The 24,337-nt window shown below is 38.8% G+C and overlaps 1 protein-coding gene across 1 annotated transcript; it reads right to left on the bottom strand.

The window, feature by feature from the left end:
- Nucleotides 1–4,796: 4,796 nt before the first annotated feature.
- Nucleotides 4,797–23,283, bottom strand: thbs4b (thrombospondin 4b). Its single transcript, XM_026929302.3, has 22 exons — nucleotides 22,954–23,283; nucleotides 19,952–20,149; nucleotides 19,467–19,753; nucleotides 18,519–18,621; nucleotides 18,239–18,321; nucleotides 18,101–18,152; nucleotides 17,578–17,726; nucleotides 17,177–17,314; nucleotides 16,041–16,118; nucleotides 15,684–15,836; nucleotides 15,403–15,507; nucleotides 15,214–15,321; nucleotides 14,847–15,006; nucleotides 14,432–14,550; nucleotides 14,160–14,212; nucleotides 13,697–13,890; nucleotides 11,464–11,642; nucleotides 9,070–9,118; nucleotides 7,074–7,270; nucleotides 6,628–6,800; nucleotides 5,818–5,957; nucleotides 4,797–5,197 (listed from the first exon to the last, which is right to left on the bottom strand). Exons 1-22 carry the CDS (start codon nucleotides 23,030–23,032, stop codon nucleotides 5,139–5,141), a joined length of 2,856 nt encoding a protein of 951 aa, XP_026785103.2. The 5' UTR covers nucleotides 23,033–23,283; the 3' UTR covers nucleotides 4,797–5,138.
- Between the last annotated feature and the right edge of the window lie 1,054 nt (nucleotides 23,284–24,337).

Here is a 24,337-nt window from a genome sequence, read left to right as displayed (position 1 = left end):
GGGGGGGGGGGGGGGGGGGGGGGATAACTGTGGGGACATTGGGTTCGTCCCCACAAGGAAAACTGCTTCTTGTTGTTGTTGTTGATGTTGTTATCGTGATTATTGTTAAATAAAAAACTACAGCTTTAATTTTAAAAAAGCTAAAAAATTTCAGTTTCTGAGGTTAAGGTTAGATGAAATTTGCTGCATTAATCATTATGTCAGTGGACGGCCCTCACAGGGGGGGAAAGGCAAAGTGTGTGTGTGTGTGTGTGTGTGTGTGCGCCCCATTATTGCTGTCGACTAGTGTGCGTAGGCTTGGCTGGACATTAAAGAAATACTCGAGCCTAGCATGAGGTGAAGTTAGGACATGTATAAACACATAATGTAAAATGTATCATACTTGATGTTTTGGTTGCACATAAAGATGTTCTGATACAGGTTTCAGGCGTCATTTCTTATTAAAAGCAAACTAAACATATAGCAACGGCATACAATAAAGATAAGTTTTCTACACCTCTTTCCATGTGCAGACATTTCCTCTGTCTGTCTGTGTGTGCGAGAGAAAGACAGAGAGAAAGTGTGGTGTAAAAGCGGAGCTGTGTTCTGTTCACAGGTACTGTCTGTCCTCCCTCCCTCCCTCTCTCTCTCTCTCTCTCTCTCTCTCTCTCTGTGTGTGTTAAGTTTGAGTCACGACTCTGAGTAGAGTGAAAATGGGCAATCATTGAAAGTTGCAGAAGAACAGAAGAAGGGGAAAGGAGTTATGGAAAAAGATCAGTCAATTATTCAATATGCTGATTGATTCATTATGTAGAATGACTAGTAATATTGAAATATTTTTCTTTTTCAGATATGTAAATTAATCAAAGCTTTTACAAATTAAATTATGTGATTTATAATTATGTGATTTATATAGAAAAACAAATTACAGTCTGAACTGAAAATGTCATCCTGCAAATACTAACATAATATTGTAATGCTGTAACAAATAATACTTTACATAATATGCAGATGACATAAAAAATTAATAAATAAACAATTAATTATGCCTTTAAAGCAGGGATCTTCAATCTTATCAGCAAAGGACCAGTGTGGGTACAGGCTTTCATTCCAGCCAAATAGGAGGTGCACTTGATAGCTGATTGGAGCCCAAGATGAACTGATTAAAGAAGTGGAAACAGGTGTGACTCCTACCTGGTTGGAATGAAAGCCTGCAGCCACAACCCTGCTAAGAAAGAGAAGACTGGAGACGGTGAAAAGGATGGAGACAGAAAGAGATCAATGGAAAAAAAACAGAATGTGGTGCCACCTGTTGGCCATAATGAACACAAACGTTCTCTTAAACCTAATTTCCAGACTGTCATTGTGACATCTTAAAAGCCCTTTCTTTTCGTTGCAGGCTTCCTAACCATATCCTTAAAAGTCCTGTCCCATTTTTACAACCCTGTTTTGTATTCTAACCCAATCTAATGTCTTATCTTGCACTTTGAAAAAATGGTCCATTATCTGTGTATGACAAACAAAACATGCAGCCTTACCTGACAGGGAATAGTGAGTAGTATGGGTATATGATTCTATTTAACCCCTCCTAACCACCAGGGGTGGTGGGAATCACCCAGATACCTTCTTTGTACATGTATTTCAAGACCTTCCAACAAAGTCAGAAAGTGCAGAATGAAGTATTTGCAATGAATACCATTGTCATACAGCCACCTTTACTGTTCTTGTTGCCTTGTACATGTCAGACTTTGTGTATACCATATAGACCTATCAGCTTAGCAGCTTATGACTACGGTTGGAGCAACTGTTAACCTGTCCTACACAGCCTCTTTTCCTATTCTCTGCTGTGGTAAGTGTGTGTGTGTGTGTTTTTTAATACATTGCAAGCACAAGCACTTTTCTAGTGAAATGCAACAAAACTTGATTTTCCTTGTTAGCACTGCTAGCCTTATTAGTTACCATGCACTACACAGTTTGTTAGTTATCTCTTCGAACTTGATGTGTTGTTATTCAATAAGCAGGACTCAAATCATTCTCTCTGGGTTGTGTTTCCCTCTATTCTCCCTTGGGAGCAGTGCTCCACCAGAAGCAGATAGTCACCATGGACGCTTCCCTCACTGAGGGACACAGGGGGCATGTGAGATCAGAATATATCAACCGGCTGGAATTGAGGGTGATCCATCTAGCCTTCAAGCTTTTCTTAGTGATTCTGAGACAACACTTTGGTCATGTGTTGTCATGACAGTCAGATATATAAATTATCAGGGCAGCACAAGGTTGGATGGACACTCAGGTTGGTCAATGGCACAATCTCACCAAGAACAACTCATCTACCAGGGCAAAGTGTAGACCCGGAAGAGTGGTATTTGCACCCAGAATTAGTGTCCCAGATCTGGGAAAGGTTTGGCAGGTGCAGCTGGACCTCTTCCAAATCAGCACATTGCCTATTGTTGTTCTCCCAGATGGAGCTCGCAGCCAGCTGCTACAGAATACAGGGACAGGATCACCAACTACAATATGTATTTCCTCCTCTGATTCTTCTCACATTGCACAGAATTCAGAAACTAGGCAGGAGTCCTGCAAGAATTTAGTTTCCACTGCTGCTTTTGCTGGTGGTCAGAACACCCTAGTTGCTTTTGCTCAAAGTAGATGTTCTGTCACAAGTGGTCAGAGAGATTTGTAACACCCAGCCAGGTCACCTGTACTTACCTGTACTTATATCAAAACACCATAAATAACATCTCTCTGAGGGCTTATAAATTTATTACAGTCTTTCTGAAAGGAGTGAGGTGACTTCATCTGACGTGATTCCCCAAGAGCTTGATGTAGAATCTCCACCTTGTACTGGTCCACTGAAGAGTGTCTCCGAAAACTGCCTTTTTTTTCGTCATGACTTTTAGCAATGACTTCAGCCAAAGACTGGTCTGGCTTCTACATCTAAACAGTGGCTGGAACCCTGGGTTGTAGATGTCACTGCCATGGCCAGTAGGTGGGCTGGACACCCAGCCATACCATGCCATGCTACTGTGCATGGAGCATTTCCTCATTGGTGTCACCACTCCAGCAATATACTTTGCACATCTGTTAGTTCTACATGGTGCCCCTCTCAGTGGTGGGAGTAATATGTGAGCAGGCCATGGAATGTATGTTAAATTTATTCATCTATGTTCAACTTTAATTCAGTTGTTACTCAGTGGCTAAATAGCCTTCTGTAAATACTTCTCCTCCTTAAAAGTGGTGAGCACTGGTCAAAGTTATATACTCAGGAAACAATTAATTAGAACCAGTCAAAAACTCTCAGCCATGTACATGTACCTCACATACATCACAATCTGAATAAACTTTCAATGCCTTTTAGTTTATTTAGGTTTAAAGGTATCTTTTGTTTCATGGAAATGGGCCATCCCGAGCCCTCCTCCACCAATATAGGTATGTATTTTAATACAATTTTTTGCTATTTGCAGAAATAATGGACTATTTTACTTTCTTAATAAAATAGGTTTCTTATGAAGTTTATAAATGCAGCAGGCTCCAGCTGGCATTTTGATAGAGTACACCATCTGGGCAAAACGGCTGGAGGCATCAATTGCCTCGATAATCTACTTGCAAACTGTTTTCTTGTCCTGAGTAATCAAGCAAACCCAAAACTACTGTTTATGCTGCCCTTCATTTCTTCCACTAAATCAGCTCAAGGATTTATATATCAGTTCAGTAGAGCTTGTATTTCAACAGATAACAATTAGATGTTCTTTGTAATCAGCAGTTGTTACTGGATGTCTTTGGTGGCATTGAGTCCACATGTAGCTTATTACAGTAAATGTGCTTTTTTTATATTTCACACAATTTTCACACAAATATATATAATCACCTAATGAAACATCACTAGTTTACCCTGCTATTCTTCTTCTACTTATTATTATTATTTGATTCATTCATTCATATTCTGTAAGATTTACTCCTAGAATTAACCCTTACTCTTCATTAAGAGTTGCTCTGAGAACCTGTAACACATTTTTATTTGCAGCTTATAACAATTTCTTTTTTGTTATTAACCAGACTTTTTTTTTTTTTTTTTTTTTTTTTTTAAGACTACTTCTAAGAGTACTTCTCAGAAGCTTTATACGTACTGGCCCATGTCCTTTCTGGATACTTTTTCATTCATCTTCAGTGACTGCTTTATACTGATCAGGGTCGTGATGCATCCAGAGTCTATCCTGGTAACCATGGTGGGAATACACCCTGAAAGGGACCCCAGTACATCGCAGGGCACCATGCACACACATATATATTTAACCAGTCATTCACACCTAGGGCAATTTGGCATTAGGGGGCAGTCGTGGCCTAATGGATAGAGAGTCGGACTTGCAACCCGAAGGTGAACCTGAAGATTGTGGGTTTGAGTCTCAGGTCCGGCAGGGATTGTAGGTGGGGGGAGTGAATGACCAGCGCTCTCTCCCACCCTCAATACCATGACTGAGGTGAGACCCTTGAGCAAGGCACCGAACCCCCAACTGCTCCCTGGGCGCCGCAGCAAAAAAGGCTGCCTACTGCTCTGTGTGTGTGTGTGTGTGTGTATTCACTACTGTGTGTGTGTGTGTGCGCACTTGGATGGGTTAAATGCAGAGAACAAATTCCGAGTATGGGTCACCATACTTGGCCACAAGTCACTTCACTTCACTTCATAGCCAATCAACCAGCTTTTTCGCAAGTGGGAGGAAACCAGAAAACCTGGAGAAAATCTACATAGACATTGGGAGAACAAGCCCTTTCCATAGTATAATTCCACAGCTCATTTCCAAAAAGAACTCAAGTACTCATTATGTACTATGAAAATTTTATTTTGGTTATCCCCCACTTTAAGAACAAACAGCAGAGCCGGCTTGGTTACAGTCAAATTTCAAATGTAAATAAATGATGATGAGTCTAGAAACTTAGTATGCACTTTAAAAAAAAAAAAAAAAAAAAAAAGAGTAATATGTTGTAATAGAAATTGGTGAATTATCAAAAGCATACGCATTGTATATACACATATCTTAACCCTACACACATACACTGAACAGACTGGTGTCACACACACTTACACAACCACTTGGCTGTGTCACACACAGATACATAACCACTTGGCCATGCATGGAGGTGTGAGATTGTGCGTGAGGTATTTACAGAGGATACAAGACTGGCTGTGTGCTAAACTCCTCGAAGTCTTCTGGAATAGTATCTGCAAAAGAAAAATCAAAATCACAGGATTTAATATAGTGCGTGTGTGTGTGTGTGTGTGTGTCTTTAAGTGTGTAACAGCTGCATTGTGTTTACCGCAACAGGGCATATAACAGTAGCATGAATATACAGGTAGGTCCATAAATATTTGGACGTTGACAATGTTATTGTTACTTTAGCTGTCTACCACAGTATATTGGAAATGAAATTAAATAATGATCTGGCTAATTGTAGTGAAGGGGTTTTTCTTCATCAGGGAAAGAATTCTGTCATCTACCACAGTTGTTTTCCATGGTCTTCTGGGCCTTTGGGCCTTTGAGCTCATATTCATTATTTAATGCTCCAAATTAAATTTATTTAATTACCATTTAATACTGTGGTAGAGAGCTAAAATAACAGTAACTTTGTCATTGTCCAACTATTTGACTGTATGTGTGTTATTGTGTATATGTATCTATGAAGGGCTAGTTATCAGAAAATTGTGAATTCATACTCCAGAACTCCCTGAGAAATTCCCAAACGGATCAACCATCAATTGTAAATCACTTTAGATAAAATTTGCCAAGTGGATTAAAGGTAATAAACATTTGAATGTCTGTAAGCGTGTGTGTGTGAGCTCACCATTGCAGCGGTACTTCAAGTTGGACCATATGATGTTCTCCTGAGAGAAGCAGAACACACCCAGCCTGCCTCCCCTCATTGTTGTGTCAATTGTCACACCAGAGTCTGCTACCAACTCTGTGCCTTCATAGAAACGCACCCTTCAAACACAGACACATACACACAATCATTACCCACATATTGTAGAAATAGGTTTATCATGCAGTTAAAATAGTAGATAGTGGGCATGTGGGTGTATATTCAGCATTGTTAAATGAGGTCTTTCTTCTATTTCTGAAGCAATTTTTAAAAGCTGAAGAGTGCTGCAGGGGTGGAACTTCTGAAGAGCCACTTCTGAAACAAACTGAACTGTGGTGACAAACTCGGGTCAGTTACTTAAATATATGAATTGCAGTTTATTTAGGAAGGTCTGTTAATGACATTCGCAGTTTCAAATTATAAAAGTTTATAAATTACAGCAGTCTTGTTACAATACTTCCACTCAACCTTCAGTAGTTTTTAAGAACAATGTAGAAATAGTTCTTAAAAGGCTATTTCTGAGGCATGTTTTAAGGGACGCACTGTGATGTGATTGCTATAATGTCATTATTTACACCAGTGAACATTAATGATACACATTAAAGATATGTAAGGTATAAAATATGACAGGGCATGTTACTGTAGGAAAATAATCCATGACAGGGTGGTGTGATGTGGCCTGATGCGAAGTGTTAATTAGATATATTCCTATAACAGCTATGTTTTATTCCTGTTATACCACAGTGATTTATCAAAGATTACAATTTTTACTTTATTAATGAACTAGCTTACCTGATGTACCCCACTTGTGGACGGTGCTGTAGATACCAGCGGTATGACACTTTGTCCTTCCAGCCGACATTACGTGGATCTTTCCAGAGCAAGCGCACCTGATCATTAGTGTCACCTGTATGCCAGAGGGAGTTTCTCAAATGTTCACCAGGACCAGACTTAGACTTCACTGCCTAAGAGAGACAGAGAGATAGGATGGGAAAGATTTTATTTATACAATTATCATTAACTTAATTTTTTGTCAACATTTGGTTACAACATTAAGTTAATACATTTGGTCACAGCACAGCAAGACCTTCATTAATAGGAGCAATGCAAGTATTAATTCTGTACATTGTACATTTCTGTGTATTAGAAGTATACGTCTATACAGATAATATAGTAGTTCTATAGTTAAAGATAACTAGTTTAGAAGTCAATGGGTCAGATGTCACGTTTTGCCCAACCTTCAGTTGAATGCCAGGCTCAGCAACAGCTCTGAAAGGCGTAGCCTGCCAGTAGGTCTGCTCCGTTTGCTTCCACATCACCACGTAGAAGCTAGATGAGTCCTGATACCCGAATATGAAGCCAGCATAGTCGTCGTCAGTCACAGTGTTCACATGGAATGTGCCCTCAAAGTCAACACCACTGAACGCTGTGTAACCTGAAACCACAACAGTGTGACAAATTGCAGAATGCTCTGAACTCTGAACTGTACAAATGAGAGTCTGTAGCATGAAAAGTTTTCTGAAAATAATATGGCTTCATATTATGGCAAAGACATATGTACAGTCAGGTCCATAAATATTGGGACATCGACACAATTCTAACATTTTTGGCTCTATACACCACCACAATGGATTTCAAATGAAACGAACAAGATGTTCTTTAACTGCAGACTGTCAGCTTTAATTTGAGGGTATTTACAACCAAATCAGGTAAACGGTGTAGGAATTACAACAGTTTGCATATGTGCCTCTCACTTGTTAAGGGACCAAAAGTAATGGGACAATTGGCTTCTCAGCTGTTCCATGGCCAGGTGTGTGTTATTCCCACATTATCCCAATTACAATGAGCAAATAAAAGGTCCAGAGTTCATTTCAAGTGTGCTATTTGCATTTGGAATCTGTTGCTGTCAACTCTCAAGATGAGATCCAAAGAGCTGTCGCTATCAGTGAAGCAAGCCATCATTAGGCTGAAAAAACAAAACAAACCCATCAGAGAGATAGCAAAAACATTAGGCGTGGCCAAAACAACTGTTTGGAACATTCTTAAAAAGAAGGAACGCACCGGTGAGCTCAGCAACACCAAAAGACCCGGAAGACCACGGAAAACAACTGTGATGGATGACCGAAGAATTCTTTCCCTGGTGAAGAAAACACCCTTCACAACAGTTGGCCAGATCAAGAACACTCTCCAGGAGGTAGGTGTACGTGTGTCAAAGTCAACAATCAAGAGAAGACTTCACCAGAGTGAATACAGAGGGTTCACCACAAGATGTAAACCATTGGTGAGCCTCAAAAACAGGAAGGCCAGATTAGAGTTTGCCAAACAACATCTAAAAAAGCCTTCACAGTTCTGGAACAACATCCTATGGACAGATGAGACCAAGATCAACTTGTACCAGAGTGATGGGAAGAGAAGAGTATGGAGAAGGAACGGAACTGCTCATGATCCTAAGCATACCACCTCATCAGTGAAGCATGGTGGTAGTAGTGTCATGGCGCGGGCATGTATGGCTGCCAATGGAACTGGTTCTCTTGTATTTATTGATGATGTGACTGCTGACAAAAGCAGCAGGATGAATTCTGAAGTGTTTCGGGCAATATTATCTGCTCATATTCAGCCAAATGCTTCAGAACTCATTGGACGGCGCTTCACAGTGCAGATGGACAATGACCCAAAGCGTACTGCAAAAGCAACCAAAGAGTTTTTGAAGGGAAAGAAGTGGACTGTTATGCAATGGCCAAGTCAATCACCTGACCTGAATCCGATTGAGCATGCATTTCACTTGCTGAAGACAAAACTGAAGGGAAAATGCCCCAAGAACAAGCAGGAACTGAAGACAGTTGCAGTAGAGGCCTGGCAGAGCATCACCAGGGATGAAACCCAGCGTCTGGTGATGACTATGCGTTCCAGACTTCGGACTGTAATTGACTGCAAAGGATTTGCAACCAAGTATTAAAAAGTGAAAGTTTGATTTATGATTATTATTCTGTCCCATTACTTTTGGTCCCTTAACAAGTGGGAGGCACATATGTAAACTGTTGTAATTCCTACACCGTTCACCTGATTTGGATGTACATACCCTCAAATTAAAGCTGACAGTCTGCAGTTAAAGCAAATCTTGTTCGTTTCATTTGAAATCCATTGTGGTGGTGTATAGAGCCAAAAATGTTAGAATTGTGTCGATGTCCCAATATTTATGGACCTGACTGTATGTGTGCATGTGTGTGCACCTACCCACAGCAAGGCCAGGGTCACTGTTCATTGTTTGCACAATCTCCATCCCCTGTAACAAAGCACACCGGAGGCAAGCATGTTAGATCTACAGAGTGATGTCTGAGAATGTGTGGCACGTCAGACAAGGGCTACTTGACCTGGCTTTTTACAAGCTAAAATTTAGAGAGTACACTTAATTAATCAGCCACCTTTTCATTTTCGAGTGTTCAGCTTTTGCTGCAGCCGCCTACATACTCATCACCACTCCAGTCAGATGCTGTATTACAAAATCTACATTTGAGCACCCTGCTATTTTTACTATGCTGCAGCAATATGTGTAATGTGCATATTTTTAAATAATTTTTTTAAGTAAATTTTTTAAGTAATCTTTTACTTCATTTTCTATCATATGACAACTACCAAACGGGGAAGGTGAAGGCTGAAGAACACATGCTTCCTCGAACAACAGAGCTGCATAACACACTTGGAGGAAAATGCTATCTACCCTCTTCCACATACATGAGCTCACAGATGCACTCGATTGTTTAGTATCTCACTGATTGACATGGGAGAGAGAGTTTGCCCTCCCTCCCACCCATAGAGCAAGGCCAAATTTTTTCCCTTGGCGCCCAGCCACAGATGGCTGTGGCATCACTGGGATTTGAACTTACTATCTCCTGATCAAGTAACCCTAATATAAAAATCAAACGTATCGGAATACTGGGTTCAAAATATTGTGACTTCACTGTATATGTTCAATTCAATTGGTAACACACACGCTCCTAACAAACTGTTAATTGATATTGTCTCTTAATACTTGATATTCACTTAATTAATAGAGCCCACTAAGGAATATGTGCTATCGTCCCTACTACTTTCACTAAAGGAAGTCTTTTTGACTAATATTTATTAATTAATGTATTAGTAAGTTGAATTAATTTTTCATAACTGTTGAAGTAAGAACAAGGCCAACTCTTAGCAAGGAGTAGGACTTACTGAGGAGAGAGTGAGGAGTAAATCGTAAGCCTGAAGTTGCATCGCTGTAACTTGGTTACCAGGGCACAATCACACCAGTCTTAAATTTTAGCCTACATTTATGAATAATAATATTCTTTGATCACGGTATTGGTCACATGCCATAATGAAAAGGACATAAACCTGATAGATTCAGTTAGTAAATGATATAAATACCAGCTGGCAGCACACAGGCTGTTCAAATGCTAATCAACATAATTTGATATTTAGCCAACAGAAAAAATCTCGCTGAATTAATCAGCGGTTATTTTGGCACCATTGTAAGAGCGAATAGTGATCAGTTGAGTTAAGAGCAACAATGAGGCTGTAATTCTGACTGACCGTGTTTCTGTGATTTACCTCAGGAGACTACAAAGACTGATGTAGATGATGCTTATGATAACCATGGTTACTTGTATTCATTGTAAATGGGTCTATTAATTATTTTTACAACTTATTTTTTACATATTTAATTAAATGCAAATGAAAGCAATAAGTAGCAGTTGTTTTTAGCCAAGTGGGGTGTTGATGTGTCCCAGTGCAACTGGAATGCAATCTTTAAATGTGATTTTCTCCTTATTTTATCATTTAAAATGATAGAACTTTACTTCTGACTGAGATTCATGGAAAAGGGATAATTCAGTTATCTGAATTCAGTTCCAATTCAGAAAATCTGTAGTTTTCATAAGTATACAGTATACAGTAGAAAATGTTAATGAAAATGTTAAAATGTGACCAAGTGAGGCTTTTGGGCCACACATAAGTCACTGTATTGTACTGTCACTCCTGATATCAAATGATCAGAGCCAGTCAGATGCTGTATTTGATTAATAATTAAATCTATGATAAAAAAGATAACTTGGTAAAATTTTCTCTCATTAATTTAAAACACCACTGAAGTACTCCTAAATACTTGTCTATTCAAGGCCAAAGCCTTTTTAACACTCTTGCCTTTGTTCCTCTTTTAACTGCTCCCGTTTGGGGGTCACCATCGCGGATCATTGGTCCGCGTATTTGATTTGGTACAGTTTTCACCCCAGATGCCCTTCCTAATGCAACCTTCCCCAATTTTGCATGCAACCCTGGTGGCTGGGATTGGTTCCCTGGTTGGGAATCGAACCCGGGTCGCAGCGTAGGGTGAGAGCGCTGTGGCCTAACCACCAGTCCTATAGGGGACCCATAGTTAACACTTTTAGTATTTTTCTAGATTTGAACATGAACAATTTAAATAAAAAATAATTTCTATTTTTGTACCTGGGATAATATATGTATGTTGCATACATATTGATTACTTGTTTGAGAGATGCAGTTTGTAAGACCAAGTATGCAGCTAAGAACTGACTTTTACTATGAAAGAATAGCAGCTGAAGTGTCAATTGACCAACCAAAATGCTGCATCACCTGGTTGAGAACCACCCAGTTAGGGTCAATCTGGGCATCACCCTCAGGGTCCAGCACAACGGTCTGATATGCTCTGAAGTCTGTCAGTGTGATCTCCGCGTTCTCGGGACAATTGTCAATCCTGTCGATCACCTTGTCTTGGTCAAAATCTGACTCACATATGTCACCTACATTGTCATCTGGAGACAGGAACAGAAATAGAGCAGGTTAGAGCAAAGGTTCTTCTTGAAATCTCTGTAAAGTGTTATAGCAAAAAAATAGTGTTATAGTAAAAGATAGTGTTATAGTAAAAAACAGTGTTATAGAAAAAGTACAGGTTTTACTTCAAGATCTTACAGTAAGTCCAATTTAGATTTAAACCTGTTAGTAAGTATTGTGTTTACTCTGTAAACCCTGGTTTTCATATCTGCACAAAGAAGTGAAAATGTCTTAAATGTAGGAAAGAATCATGTTTTATTCCTAAATCTAGTATTTGTAATATCAGGATATTCACCCTATTTCAGGAAATTAACAGTTTGAAGAAAACATTTCCTGTGAACATGGAAAATTAATAGATTGTAATGGGGCCAGGGGGTTATATAATACAGGGTTATGTGTTGGGTGTGTGCTGGGATTACATGATTTCTTGAAAAGTTTTATGGTAAGTAAGGTGCAGTACGGTTTGTGTCGTTCTTATCAAGGCTTTTTTGATCAAAGCTAAAGCAGTGGTCACACTGGATTTTCACCAGGCAAATTTCTTCTGAGGAGATGGAACAGAAGATTATTGGCAGTCCTGGTGTGATGTATTTCTGGAGAGAAAGTAGTGGTTCAGTAAACAGCTTACCTTAGTAATAAGCGGCAGCTCATGACCATAGATTTTATTGGGAAAGGATGACATTATTAATAACATTGCGTCTAACAACATTAAGTTTAGAGGCTATCACACTTGACTTGTGCTACAGGTTACTATCCAGGGAATTTTTAGTCTAGCTCCATAATAGGCAGGTGCGTTTCCCATTGCAGTATGCGAAGAGCACAGAGAATATCATTAACCAGGGTTGCCAGGTTTCAGTTATTTCCAGTCCAGCTACATCTCAAAAACTACCAAAAATACCTGCAACTAGACACATTTCTTCTTATTATTCTTTTTCCTTTGCACCGGAAACAAGGTCACTGTGGTGCACATGCATTTCTGATGTCTGGACATTATCCACTCCATAATCCCCCTTTTCCTCCCCTAATGTTTGCAATATATCTTACAATAGAATTGGATCTGTACATCATAGACACACTGTATGCTGTGGAGTACTTTTAAACTAACCCAATTTGGTGTAATGGAAAATGGAATTTAAAATGTATGTGGTTTTGAATGAGGACTTTATGAAGATTAATATTTGTTAAATGGCTGAGTCATAAAAGCTCATGGAGAGACAACAATGCACTATATATTGACTCTAAGGGACTTAATACTTTTCAATTAAGCAATGTTTAGATTTTTTTATTTTTAAATAATTCTGAGAACATCTAAAAAATTTATTTAACTTTAATTCTTTTGTTTTTTCTATACACTGAGATACTATATGAGACGATAGATGATAGACAGAATTCCAGCTTTCATTTCCTGATATTTACATCTAGGTGTGTTAAACAACTTAGAACATGGCACAACAAAATTAACAAGAAATGCAGTCTTCACAGGCAAAAACCAGGGCACAAATCAAGAGTAGACATTCAGAGCTATTGATTATTGAAAAAATCCATCTAAAAGGGCACACCTGAAAACAACATGAAACCCCTGTCAGTCACATGTTCCAATATTTTTGATCACTTGAAAAAATGGGTGGGTTCAAACAAAAGGTGCCATGTTCTAAGTTGTTTAACACATCTAGATGTAAATATCAGGAAATGAAGCTATTCTGGTCTATCGTCTCATATTCATCCTTTGATCTGAAACCTAAATGTCTTCAGTGTATAGCAAAAACACTGTCTATTGGCCTAAGCTTCCAAGATTCATCTAGATGAATTTGGTGTGTAGAGAAATTGGACAAGGTGGATTTGAATACCCTTTTTCCCTTACCATGCCCTCTACCATTCAGTTGAACATGACTTTTTGTCAGGCAGATATAATTCACATCTGGGGTGGCCACTGCTTAAGGTCTTTCTCTCTGATTAGGGATTCTCTCTGATTAGTTGCTTCTAATGTAGTTAGAGGATCTCAGGGAACACTTGGGTTTGGCAGAAATGCTGCACTCACTGTTGTCGTCTTTTTGGTCAGGATTGGGCACCAGGCGGCAATTATCAGGGCCCGGGGGAAGGAAGTCGGGGATGCCATCATTATCATCATCATCATCACACTCGTCACCCAGTCCGTCTTTATCAGTGTCCAACTGGGAGCTGTTTATCACCAGTGGACAGTTGTCCTTTGAATCCTGATGTCCGTCACCATCACTGTGTAGCAGGGGATTTAAAATATAATAGTGTAATATGGCATACACAAGCACTCCATTGGGGAAAAAAGGAAATGGAGTTACACCTAAAGTGACACAGTGCTTATGTGGAGGCTAAGACTGATATTATTTAAAGTTTATACAATCAAGGAATGCTATCTTCTCAACTTAAGCGCTATGCTAAGGGTGGGACCAGACAAAGTAAGCTATAAACAGAAAGTTAGAAGTAGTTTGGGCATGTAGTTAAAAAAGATTGATAGTTTTTCATACCTGTCTTGATTTGTGTCACAAGAGTCTCCGACAAGATCATTGTCAATGTCCGACTATAAGAAAAAGGAGTGGAAAAGATTTAACCAAAATTGAAAAGTGATTTCAATAATCATTGTCATGTGTTTGGAACGTCAACTACTTGTGCAATATTAATGGCTTAATTTGAGGCTTTGTACTTGGAATTTGGAAATGTCAGATTATAGGTGGAGTTGGGGTTGAGAAAGATTTCTCAAAAATTGTGAAATAATGACTGTGCTTTGGGAAAATCATGCCTGGTTGGGGTTGGGAATATCAGGGCAGCTGTCACAAGCATCTCCCACTCCATCTCGGTCTCGGTCCTGCTGGTCCCGGTTTTTCACTCGTTGACAGTTGTCCAGGAAGTTTTTAATACCTGTGTGCCAGTTACAAAATACATGAGAAACTCAGTATCCAATCAGACATAAACAGACATATGAAATAACTCCTCAATATAAGATTTTTTTTTTTTACTGTTCAAAACTGTGAGAGGAGAGACTTCAGACCTCAGAACTAAGAGGAAAAAAAAGAACTAAAAGAGCTGAAAGGTTTACTGAGGTAAAGGTTAGAATTAGGTTTAGGTGTAGACATAGCAATAATTAATTAATTGGCTGCAAGGTCCTCACAAGAATGTGTGTGTGTGTGTGTGTGTGTGTGTGCACAGTTTCTCACCGTCTCCATCCATGTCATCATCACATGCATCCCCAAGGCCATCTGAATCAGTGTCCCGCTGGTCTGGATTCTCAATGGTAAGGCAGTTATCGCATGCATCACCATGGCTATCCTTATCACTGTTTATCTGATTCACATTTGGCTTCAACCAGCAATTGTCCTAGCATGCACACACATATGTATGTCTCAGTAACTCACAGAGGATCAGATGTATTTATGAGCCAAAGAACAAAAAGTTATGAACGTAAGAACAAGCTGTACTACAATCTGTTGATGTTCTCAGATGGTCCTTTGGCCCAAAATGCTTGCTAAAATCAACGTAGGATTCATGCTCATCTGCAATAAAACAAATGTTTTATGTGTGTACCTGCTCGTTCAGTATTCCATCTCCATCAGCATCTGGGTCGCAGGCATCACCTTGTCCATCTGAATCGGCATCTTCCTGTCCTGAATTTGGCACCATAACGCAATTGTCCTGAAAAACACACACACACACACAGTTAACACACTGGCATTATCACAAGTCTTAGTCTACCATAGTCATAGACATTGTTACCTTTTTGCAGGTGGGATCTCGGCAGCGAAGCTTCTCATCTGGGTATCCATCAATGTCAGTGTCCTTTCCACATAGATAGCCATTTCCTGCCCAGCCAATACCACACTGGAACACACACACAAATATTTTTAAAAAATAGTTTTACAACTGGATTCAGTTTTGGTGGTTTGTGGTCAGAGTATAGCATTTAGGCATGAAAACAACATTGTGATTGTGTGATCTGACAGATGATGGTTTAGTCTATTTCTTCAGTACCATGTGTGTGTGTGTTACTTAGTTACCTGGCAGGTGATAGTGCCATCTCGTTCCTCAATGCACTGCGCATTCGGATCACAGGGATTCTGCAGCCGATTTCCACAACTCTTCTCTGGCTTACAGCCTCTCACTTGGTCACCAGTGAATCCTGTTTTACAGCCACCACAGCGATATGAGCCCTACAGACACACACACACACGGAGTTGTATTATGCATGTGAAAATGTGTATATCCATGTCTCATATGTTACACAAACAAAAAAAATAAATAAATAAAAGGCTTTGTCCTAAGGCTAATGAACTAATATAAAGTGCATGTGATGAAAAAACTCAAGTCTCTGCCTAAACTAAAAAGTTACAATAGAGAAGAATAGCAGCTGTTACCATAGAGTTCAGGCAGATCGAATTGGCTGTGCAGCCTCCATTATTCGGCCCGCTGCACTCATCAATGTCATCACACACCTGTGGTTAGAATACGGGTTGCATATCAATATAATCAGTCATACCAAAATCAAGAAACACATTTACAACAAAACCATGCGAATGTACAAACACATAAACTAGGGGTGTAAAGCAATACTTTAAATGCAAAATCTTTATTTGTATAGTGCTCCAAATATCTATATCTGTATCTGTATTTGGATTTATGTAGCATTCAACTTAACTTGGAAGTGGGAATTTGGAACTTGGAATTAAGTCATTTTCAACCTTTTTACAGTGATATAGATTTAACAAGCTAATATATCAGTGAGTTGATTGAGCAAAAGCAAATACTGGTATACTATACAGTATAACTCATTTGAAAGTAAAGAATTGCTACTTAGTTTAATGATGATGATGTGAGCAGCCATGTTAATTTGATTAATTTGAATTTCACATGCTGAACTCAGGGTTGAGGAGACCCCCTCGACTTTCTGAGTAGGAATTCTGAGTTGAGGGGTGTTTTCTTTGCTTTTTCCTAGTCGGACGTTGGAAGTTCCAAGTTACGAGTTCTAGCTGAACACAACATTAAACTTGAAGTGGGCGTGGCTTCATGAAAAAAAATAACTATGAACGATTGATCTCAAATAGAGATATGCACAGGATGGTCATGTTTTTTTTTTTATCCTGCTTGAAAGGTTTTTATTTCTGTTTGTACCTGCCTACAAAATTTTCTAATGAATTTAGTTTCTAAAATGTAAACAAACCACCATGACCCTCATCATATAGTTATTAAGGATTGCTGCATGTTAATAAACATGGTCTTTTTATTTGAGCTTTATATCTGATAGCTCGCTCACCCCCGCATGAAAGTAAAAATCGTGCAATTTTTTTTTTTTTTTTGGTGCATCCCACGGATACCAGTCCCAAAGCACAGCTTTAGTCTCAACCAGATGCCCTGTGTACATTTCTGGTAAGCTTCTTAAAAAATTAACAGTACACCTTCTATTTATATTTGCATTTGTATCCATTTAAAACACATGATCTGTTCAATCCAAATAATGTATTCATATCCAGTTACATCCCTAATATACACCTACCTGTTTGTGTGTCTGTGCAAAAGCCGCTCCCACACCTTCCACTGGTTGGCCTGTGTATCCGCTAGGACACGCCTCACAGTGGAACCCTGGAGCCGTGTTCACACATTTCACACCCGGGAAACAGGGGTTAAACTGGCACTGTAAAACACACACACAAAGAGTTCAAATACAGGATATGTTCATAAGGGATATATTAACCAGGGGGGTAAACAAAAATTGATTCTTCTGAGAGTAATAATAAACAATGGATGATTTTCAAGATATAGGTCATAGCCTTAGAGTGTTATGTGAATTAGTAACTAGGTTGTAAATATCGGACATATACGTCAGAAGATAATTGTCATTTAGTTCAAATTTCACTGAGCAGTTTGTCATCTTTTAGTGATTTAGTGAAGTGTTACCTCATCAACGTCATCACAGCTGTAGCCATCTCCGGTGTATCCATCAGGACAGGGGCCACACTCCACCCCTTCCTCTGTCTCGATACACATGTCAGGACGGAAACACACACCAGGAGCACACTGCTGCTTCACTGTAGTACCACCCAGCCCTGCAACACAACCACCCAGATGTGCACATTTATTGAGGATAATCACTCATTAAAACATACAAGATAAACAGTGACTTTGCAATAAGTTGACTGAGTGACTGTCTTTGAGGCTCTATTCTCCAAATCCAGCCCTATAGGACCACAGCACTGGATTAGTTACTAGGATGTCTAAGCATGCAAATATCAGGTCTGTTAGAGTAGGAAAAACACTGTGCAGTACTGGTCTCTGAAAAAAAAAAAAACTTGCTGCTGGTGCTTTGGGCTATTTTGACTTGTGGTTAGCCCATTTGGTTACCATATGTGGAGACAAATGTTAGGGTCGGCTGGTTGAATCACTAAACATACCTAACCTTTTGGTTAGAAAAGTGTCTTACCACATGCTTGACACTCCGAGATTGTGTTTCTGAGGAAGGCAGTCTCTTTCACCTGCAAATACAAACAAATAAGGTTCAGAATAAAAGAGAATCAAATAAAAACATAATATAATGGGAGAATATAGACTCATACATTACCTGCTGAACAAGCACATCCTTCAGCTCATTTATGACTTTGGTGAGCTCTAGCATCTGATTGGTCAGCTGTTTAGTATTGAGCCCTGAAAAAAATTTTAGTTACACCAGGCTCAAAGTTTCCAAAAGTATAAAGGTAATCTTTGGTGGTAAATAAGTATTAAAATTGCTCTAGCATTTATATATATAATCTTTTCTTAGGTATTATATTCTCAGTTAACTGGATCCTGGTTAGGAGGTTAGGATACTAACTTTATGAAGTGTTATTTTTATTTGTCTCTACCTAGTGTCTGTACGGAGTCGCTCTGGTGGCTGTGGCAGCCCTGCAGCGATGCGACATTCTCTACCGAATCACCATAAGCCAGTTTCAGCTCCTCCAGCTCCTCCTGCCAAACATTGAAAAAAGCATGCTTGTAAGGAATATATATGCAGTTTTATGATTTTTTATATATATATATATATATATATATATATATATATATATGTATGTAATATGTATATATATATATATATATATATATATATATATATATATATATATATGTATGTATGTATGTATGTACACTCCACTTTAATAGGAACACTTGAACACCTGCTCATTCATGAAATTCACAAAATCAGAATGAGGAAAAAAATGTGATCTCAGTGACTTTGACTACTGATTTTTTTTTTCACCATTCTGTGTACACTTTTGAGATTCTTGTGCGTGCAAATCCTGGGAGATTAGCAGTTTCTGAAATACTCAAACCAGCCCGTCTGTCCTAAACAGTGGTCAAAGTCACTGAGATCACATTTTTTTCTCATTCTGATGTTTGATGTGAACATTAACTGAAACTCTTGACCTGTATCTGCCTGATTTTATGCACTGCGCTGCTGCCACATGGGTGATTGGATAATATCGTGAATGAGCAGATTTAAAGGTGTTCCTATTAAAGTGACCGGTGACTGAAGATGTAGTAAAAGTTAAGGGCAGTACAGAAAGTTTCCAGAGAAACAGGATATTTGAGACAAAAATGCTTCTAAAGCTGTAAGTGTCCCTTTAGGAGCACTTTACTTGCACAGCTGATGAAGTGTCACGTACAACATTGTTTTATTTAGCACATTGCAATTACTCCCTGGATAGTATATAAATGTATTTAAGCATGTAAGCATATGGAATTGAGTGCACTGTGTGTGTTCACACCTATTTGTGTATTCCTTTGTTAGTGTGTCTAGTTGTTTTTGTGCTTACCTGTGCTTTTCTCTGCATGGTTTTCAGCTCCACACCCTGGTTGTTATTGAGCCCATTGAACACTGCTGGTAAATCTCTCAATGTCTCCACCAATCGGCAGTCCACATACAACTCCACCCCTGGCACTGGCAACGTTGCCTGGCCAGGTGGAAAAGACCCCTGGCTGTATGGAACCTCCAGGCCCTTCAGGTGAAAAAGGAGATGGTGCTTCTCTCCGTCCGCCAGTTTGAGGTTGTTAAAGGTGACAGTGGCCATCCTGCCATCAAGGCGCAGGTAACGCAGTGTAGCTAGTCATAGAAAGAGAGAGCAATAGATATGGGATTGAAATGCATAGATGGTAATAATGGCAAGGAGAGAAAGAGAAGAAGAATGAAAAAGAGAGAAATCAGTTCAGAGGTTGTACTTCAGCAATGCAATGCAAACATGATTCTAAAGTTACCTAAATGTTTGTTCAAATTGTATAAATACCATTAAAACATGCTCACCTTTGTTCATTTTACCCAGAATGGTGAACTCAAAGTATTTGCTGTTGTCTCGTGGATTATAGAGCCCAAAAACTGTGGTTCCAGTTCGGGGTTGCAGGCGGAATGTTGCAAGCAGAAAGAGCTCCGTTACTCCCTGTTCTGCCAAACCTCCATGAAGGAGATCTGGCAAACAGTCTGGTGATGTCAGGAGGTTATACACTGCAAAGGTAAACAGATTTATTTTAAATGTGGGAGCAGGAAATGGGGACTGTGATAAAGGATTTCTAGCCATTTGTTGTTTAGCCAAATGCATGTGGCTTTGAAGAAAGTGTGTAGCTGCTAAACAGATTGCACTCAACCTTGACATTGCCTGTGAAAGTGTCCATAATTCTCTGCAGATAGCCACCATGTACCAACGTACCAAATTTAGTGGAAAGCAGCATTCTAACAGTTCTCCAGGAATTACTGTTATGAAAGTGGAACATGAGATTTGACATAGAAATGGATCATCAGTTAACTCTTTTTAATGGAGGCCAACAAAATGGAATTTCCACCTGTTTTGGGGGGTGTCTGTGTTCAGCATTGAATTTATTTGTAATGTCACACTCCACAGTAGTGGTTAATGGCTCATATGAAAGTAGACACTCAGGGTTTTAAGAATGTTCAGTTTCATCTGTATTTCTGTTTTTTTTTTTTGGTTTTTTTTTACCTAGCCTACTAGATTTAAATTTTATATGTTTATTGTGGCAGTGGTATACCGTGTTTTACTACCAAAAAAGCTTCAGTTATGCTGTCCGTTTTATCTCTTTACCAATGTTATTGTGGAGAGATGTGAACTGTTTTCTCAGCAGGGGACTCACACCCCTCCCCTTTCCCAACGCCCTGTTCATCAGCAGCTAAACACAGAGTCACGATACTCTGTACACAGAAACCCAACAGTGACCTGAACAATCTGCCAAATGAAATGGAACACCAGTTTACTGCAAGAAAGGGTTAATGGTTTGAGGCCCCTTTGCATAAACGATTCCAGAAATATTAATTAGGTAGATTCCAGTGTGCAAAGGGAAGGGATGTTTTATCAGCATTTTTAACCATAAATTAAGATGTCCTGCAAGGATTTAGTTTAGGTCCTATCAGATTTCCTATTTAAATAATATATCCTTTCTCCGATAAATGTAGAGTGTGATAAAACATCAGCAGTTCTTTGTGCTTTCTTAGGTTCATTCTGAGGAAATAGCATTCAGATAAAGTAATCCCAACTCCTGAAATACACCTCCAGAGGACTGTGACATTCAACATAATTATTAGGTTGGATCATTTAAAATATTTAATTAGAAGCCTGTTTTTACTTCTCTTATTAGTTATAACCTCAGTCTTTCAAGCGTCATTGAGGTCTGTAATAATTAAACCTGAAATTAAGTGTACTGAAAACTAACTGAAGTAAACCCATCAGTAGTCTACATTTTTAGTGTTTATTCAGTTTGACTCTTATTCAAATAGACTTCTATTTTACTGAAAGGGATTCATTTAAAGTTTCCAGAAGTTAGCTCCTTTGACCTGTGGTACCAATGATTTCATTGCCTGAAACTGCAAATACAGATGTCTGTTGTTATGGCGGTGGCTATTGGCCATTGGCTGTTGGACCCAGAACAGGGCTGTTATTTATGTTTCCGTTTATTATAATAAAGGTGTGTGTTGAGGCAAGTCCAGCAGCTGAGTTCAGACTTTCATGTTTCATTTAAGCCTAGACCCAACTTTTTTCCAGTCTGTTGGTTAAAGTGCCATACCTGTGTGCAAGCTTTGACAAGTCCCTAGATCGTTTCCCCCATTCATGCTGGTTCATGTGCCTGGTCAGGGCTTTTTCTGCTCTCTCCAAAGCTAATATTTTCATGTTTGTGTTTGTTGAGTTGGTTGCTGTGCTGTGGTTGCTGTGCCATTACCTTTACGAGCACCTAATCAGTTCTAACTACTGTCTGTCTTTCTGGCCACTGAAGGGCTGAAGAGCTTTCTGGGTTCTGAGATCAGGGGTAGTACAATACAGAGGTAGAAGAAGCACACTATGACCGTATCAACTTTCTCTGTAAATGAAAGATGAATGAAAAGAACTTGAGGTCAACCTGTTGAACAAATCAAAGCTTGGCACCAGCTGCTGTGACCAATCATGAATGTCTACTACTCTAAGTCTGTGCACTCAAGATTGTTTGCATGCAGACAGTTAAAGATCGCTAACATATGTGCTTTGCTTGTGTGTGCGCATGTGTGTGCAATACATTTCAGATCAAATCCAGATGACCATGAAGCCCAAAGGACGAAATTAATTAAACATCTGATTAGATTTTAACCAGAGCAAATGGCCATTTAAACTTGCACACAACAATAATATCATCTTGCCTTTTTTTTTTTTTTTTTTTAATAAGGGAACACTAGGTATAGATTTTATGATCAGAAATAATATATGATTTATGGCAGATTGAGGCAGAATATTTGAGAATTTATGTATATTTGGGTATGATGTGTCGATGTCAGCATTTGTGTTATTTGGATTTAATACAATCATTTGATCTCCTCAGTCCTGCTAAAATCATCATGAGTTTAAACTGAACACAGCTTAGGTCATGTATGCAGTTACTCTGTCTGTCTCTCTGTCTTTCTCTCCCTCTCTCTTTTTCTAAACACACACACACACACAAAATTGGCAGTAACCAGAGCCGAATCACTTTGATGACTTACAATGATTATAAGTTTCATAAACCATCTCAGCTAAACAAGTTCAGACTACTTGAGGATGGTCAGAAGGATAAAAAGAGAGAATGAACATTGTGAGAAAGAGAGACTGAATGTCTCTGAAAGACAGAATGAACATGAATGAAATGGGAAACAAATGAATGTTTTGTTATATTGGGCAATAAAAGTTCTTTAAAGTTTCTTTAAGGTGTTTAAGGTAGTACTGTTAAAAGTTAATATAAAATATTATAATGTACTGTAAGGCTTTGAAGGTTATAAGTGTTATAAAGTGTACTCACCGGTTGACTCAGCATCCACGGCTGAATTTAAACTGAGAATTAGAGATATGGCTACGAGAAGCTGCATCCTCCCTGTCATCTTTCACACACACCCTGTGTGTGCTGTCTGTCCTGTGATGTGTCTCTAAGCTTGATTAGTTTGTATATATGTATGTATGTGACTTAAATATTCAGTAATTGTTTATGTAGTGATGATTTCCTCTGCAGCCAGTTGTTCTGCTTCCCTTCAAAGTTCTTTCGAAGTGTCTCTAAGGGAGAAAAGAGTGGGTTATGTGCTCCTGTGTGTATTTAATGATGTGTGTGTGTGTGTGTGTGTGTGTAAAAGAGTGAGGTAACGGGCCGTCTATCACATTAGAGCAGCTGTGGTGGGCGGAGTTATGAGTTTAACAGGCGGCCCCATGCTGTGGGGGCGGAGCCAGGATTGGCTGCCTTAAGTCATGTCTGCAATTGTTTTGGCACCGTTTATCAGCTTTCATTTGTTTCCCATCACTCTCACCCTTTCTTCATCTCACCTTTCATCTCCTTCTCATGTTTATACATATTTTCATTGCTCAGTCATTGACAGGTGCTAAAAATGGATGTGATTCGGGATTTTGGGAAAAGACTGCTGGATTGAGATGTGATGTTCCATGAATCTTAGCCACTGCAATGTTCTGTGTGATTCGTAGAAAATATTGCACAAACTTTTTTTCTTATACTATAATTTACCACATTGATCTCATCTCATTTTTTTAAAGAAGGAGATTAAATTGCATCCATTAAGTGCATAATTTTTGTAGTGAAACACATGGGCATCATTACTACAGAGAATAATTGTGGCTAATTTTCCCTGAAAAACTGTTAACTCACTTGTAATTGATGCCTAATGGCCAGTTGTTGGGGCAGTCAATTCTTCAGGTTTGTAAAGTAATCTCTTAATCTGTATAATTAAAGGGTATGATTTGTGCTTATGCATTAGCACCAGCAACTTGAGTAAAAGTAGTGCTACTGTAGTAATAATTTACTTGAGTGATCAAGAAAATTTGAAAACAGTTGGGGTTTCAGTAGCTTGCTACATTTATTAGCTGTCTAGCTAGCTCATATTCATTCATACATGTTTCTCGTTACATAGTTAGCTATTTAGCCCCTTACACATTATCCTGAGTGCTACCTATAGAAGATTATATTTAACACAACAGTCAGTTGCTAACAAATATCAAAGTGATATCTTCGGTTAAATATAGAGATTTCATACGTAAAACATCAAAAGATCTGTCTAGCTAATGGCTTACTTGTTCTTGTTTTTGCAGGTCTGATGTTGAGCTGTGAAATACCGATACATCCATGAGTTTTGAGTTTCATAATTTACAGATTATCACACTATTTCGTTTGAAGCATTTAAAAC

Source organism: Pangasianodon hypophthalmus, chromosome 15 (genome assembly GCF_027358585.1).
Source record: "Pangasianodon hypophthalmus isolate fPanHyp1 chromosome 15, fPanHyp1.pri, whole genome shotgun sequence".
NCBI classification, from domain to species: domain Eukaryota; kingdom Metazoa; phylum Chordata; class Actinopteri; order Siluriformes; family Pangasiidae; genus Pangasianodon; species Pangasianodon hypophthalmus.
The sequence above is the reverse complement of the archived record's forward strand: the minus strand, read 5'-3'. Positions and strand labels throughout refer to the sequence as shown.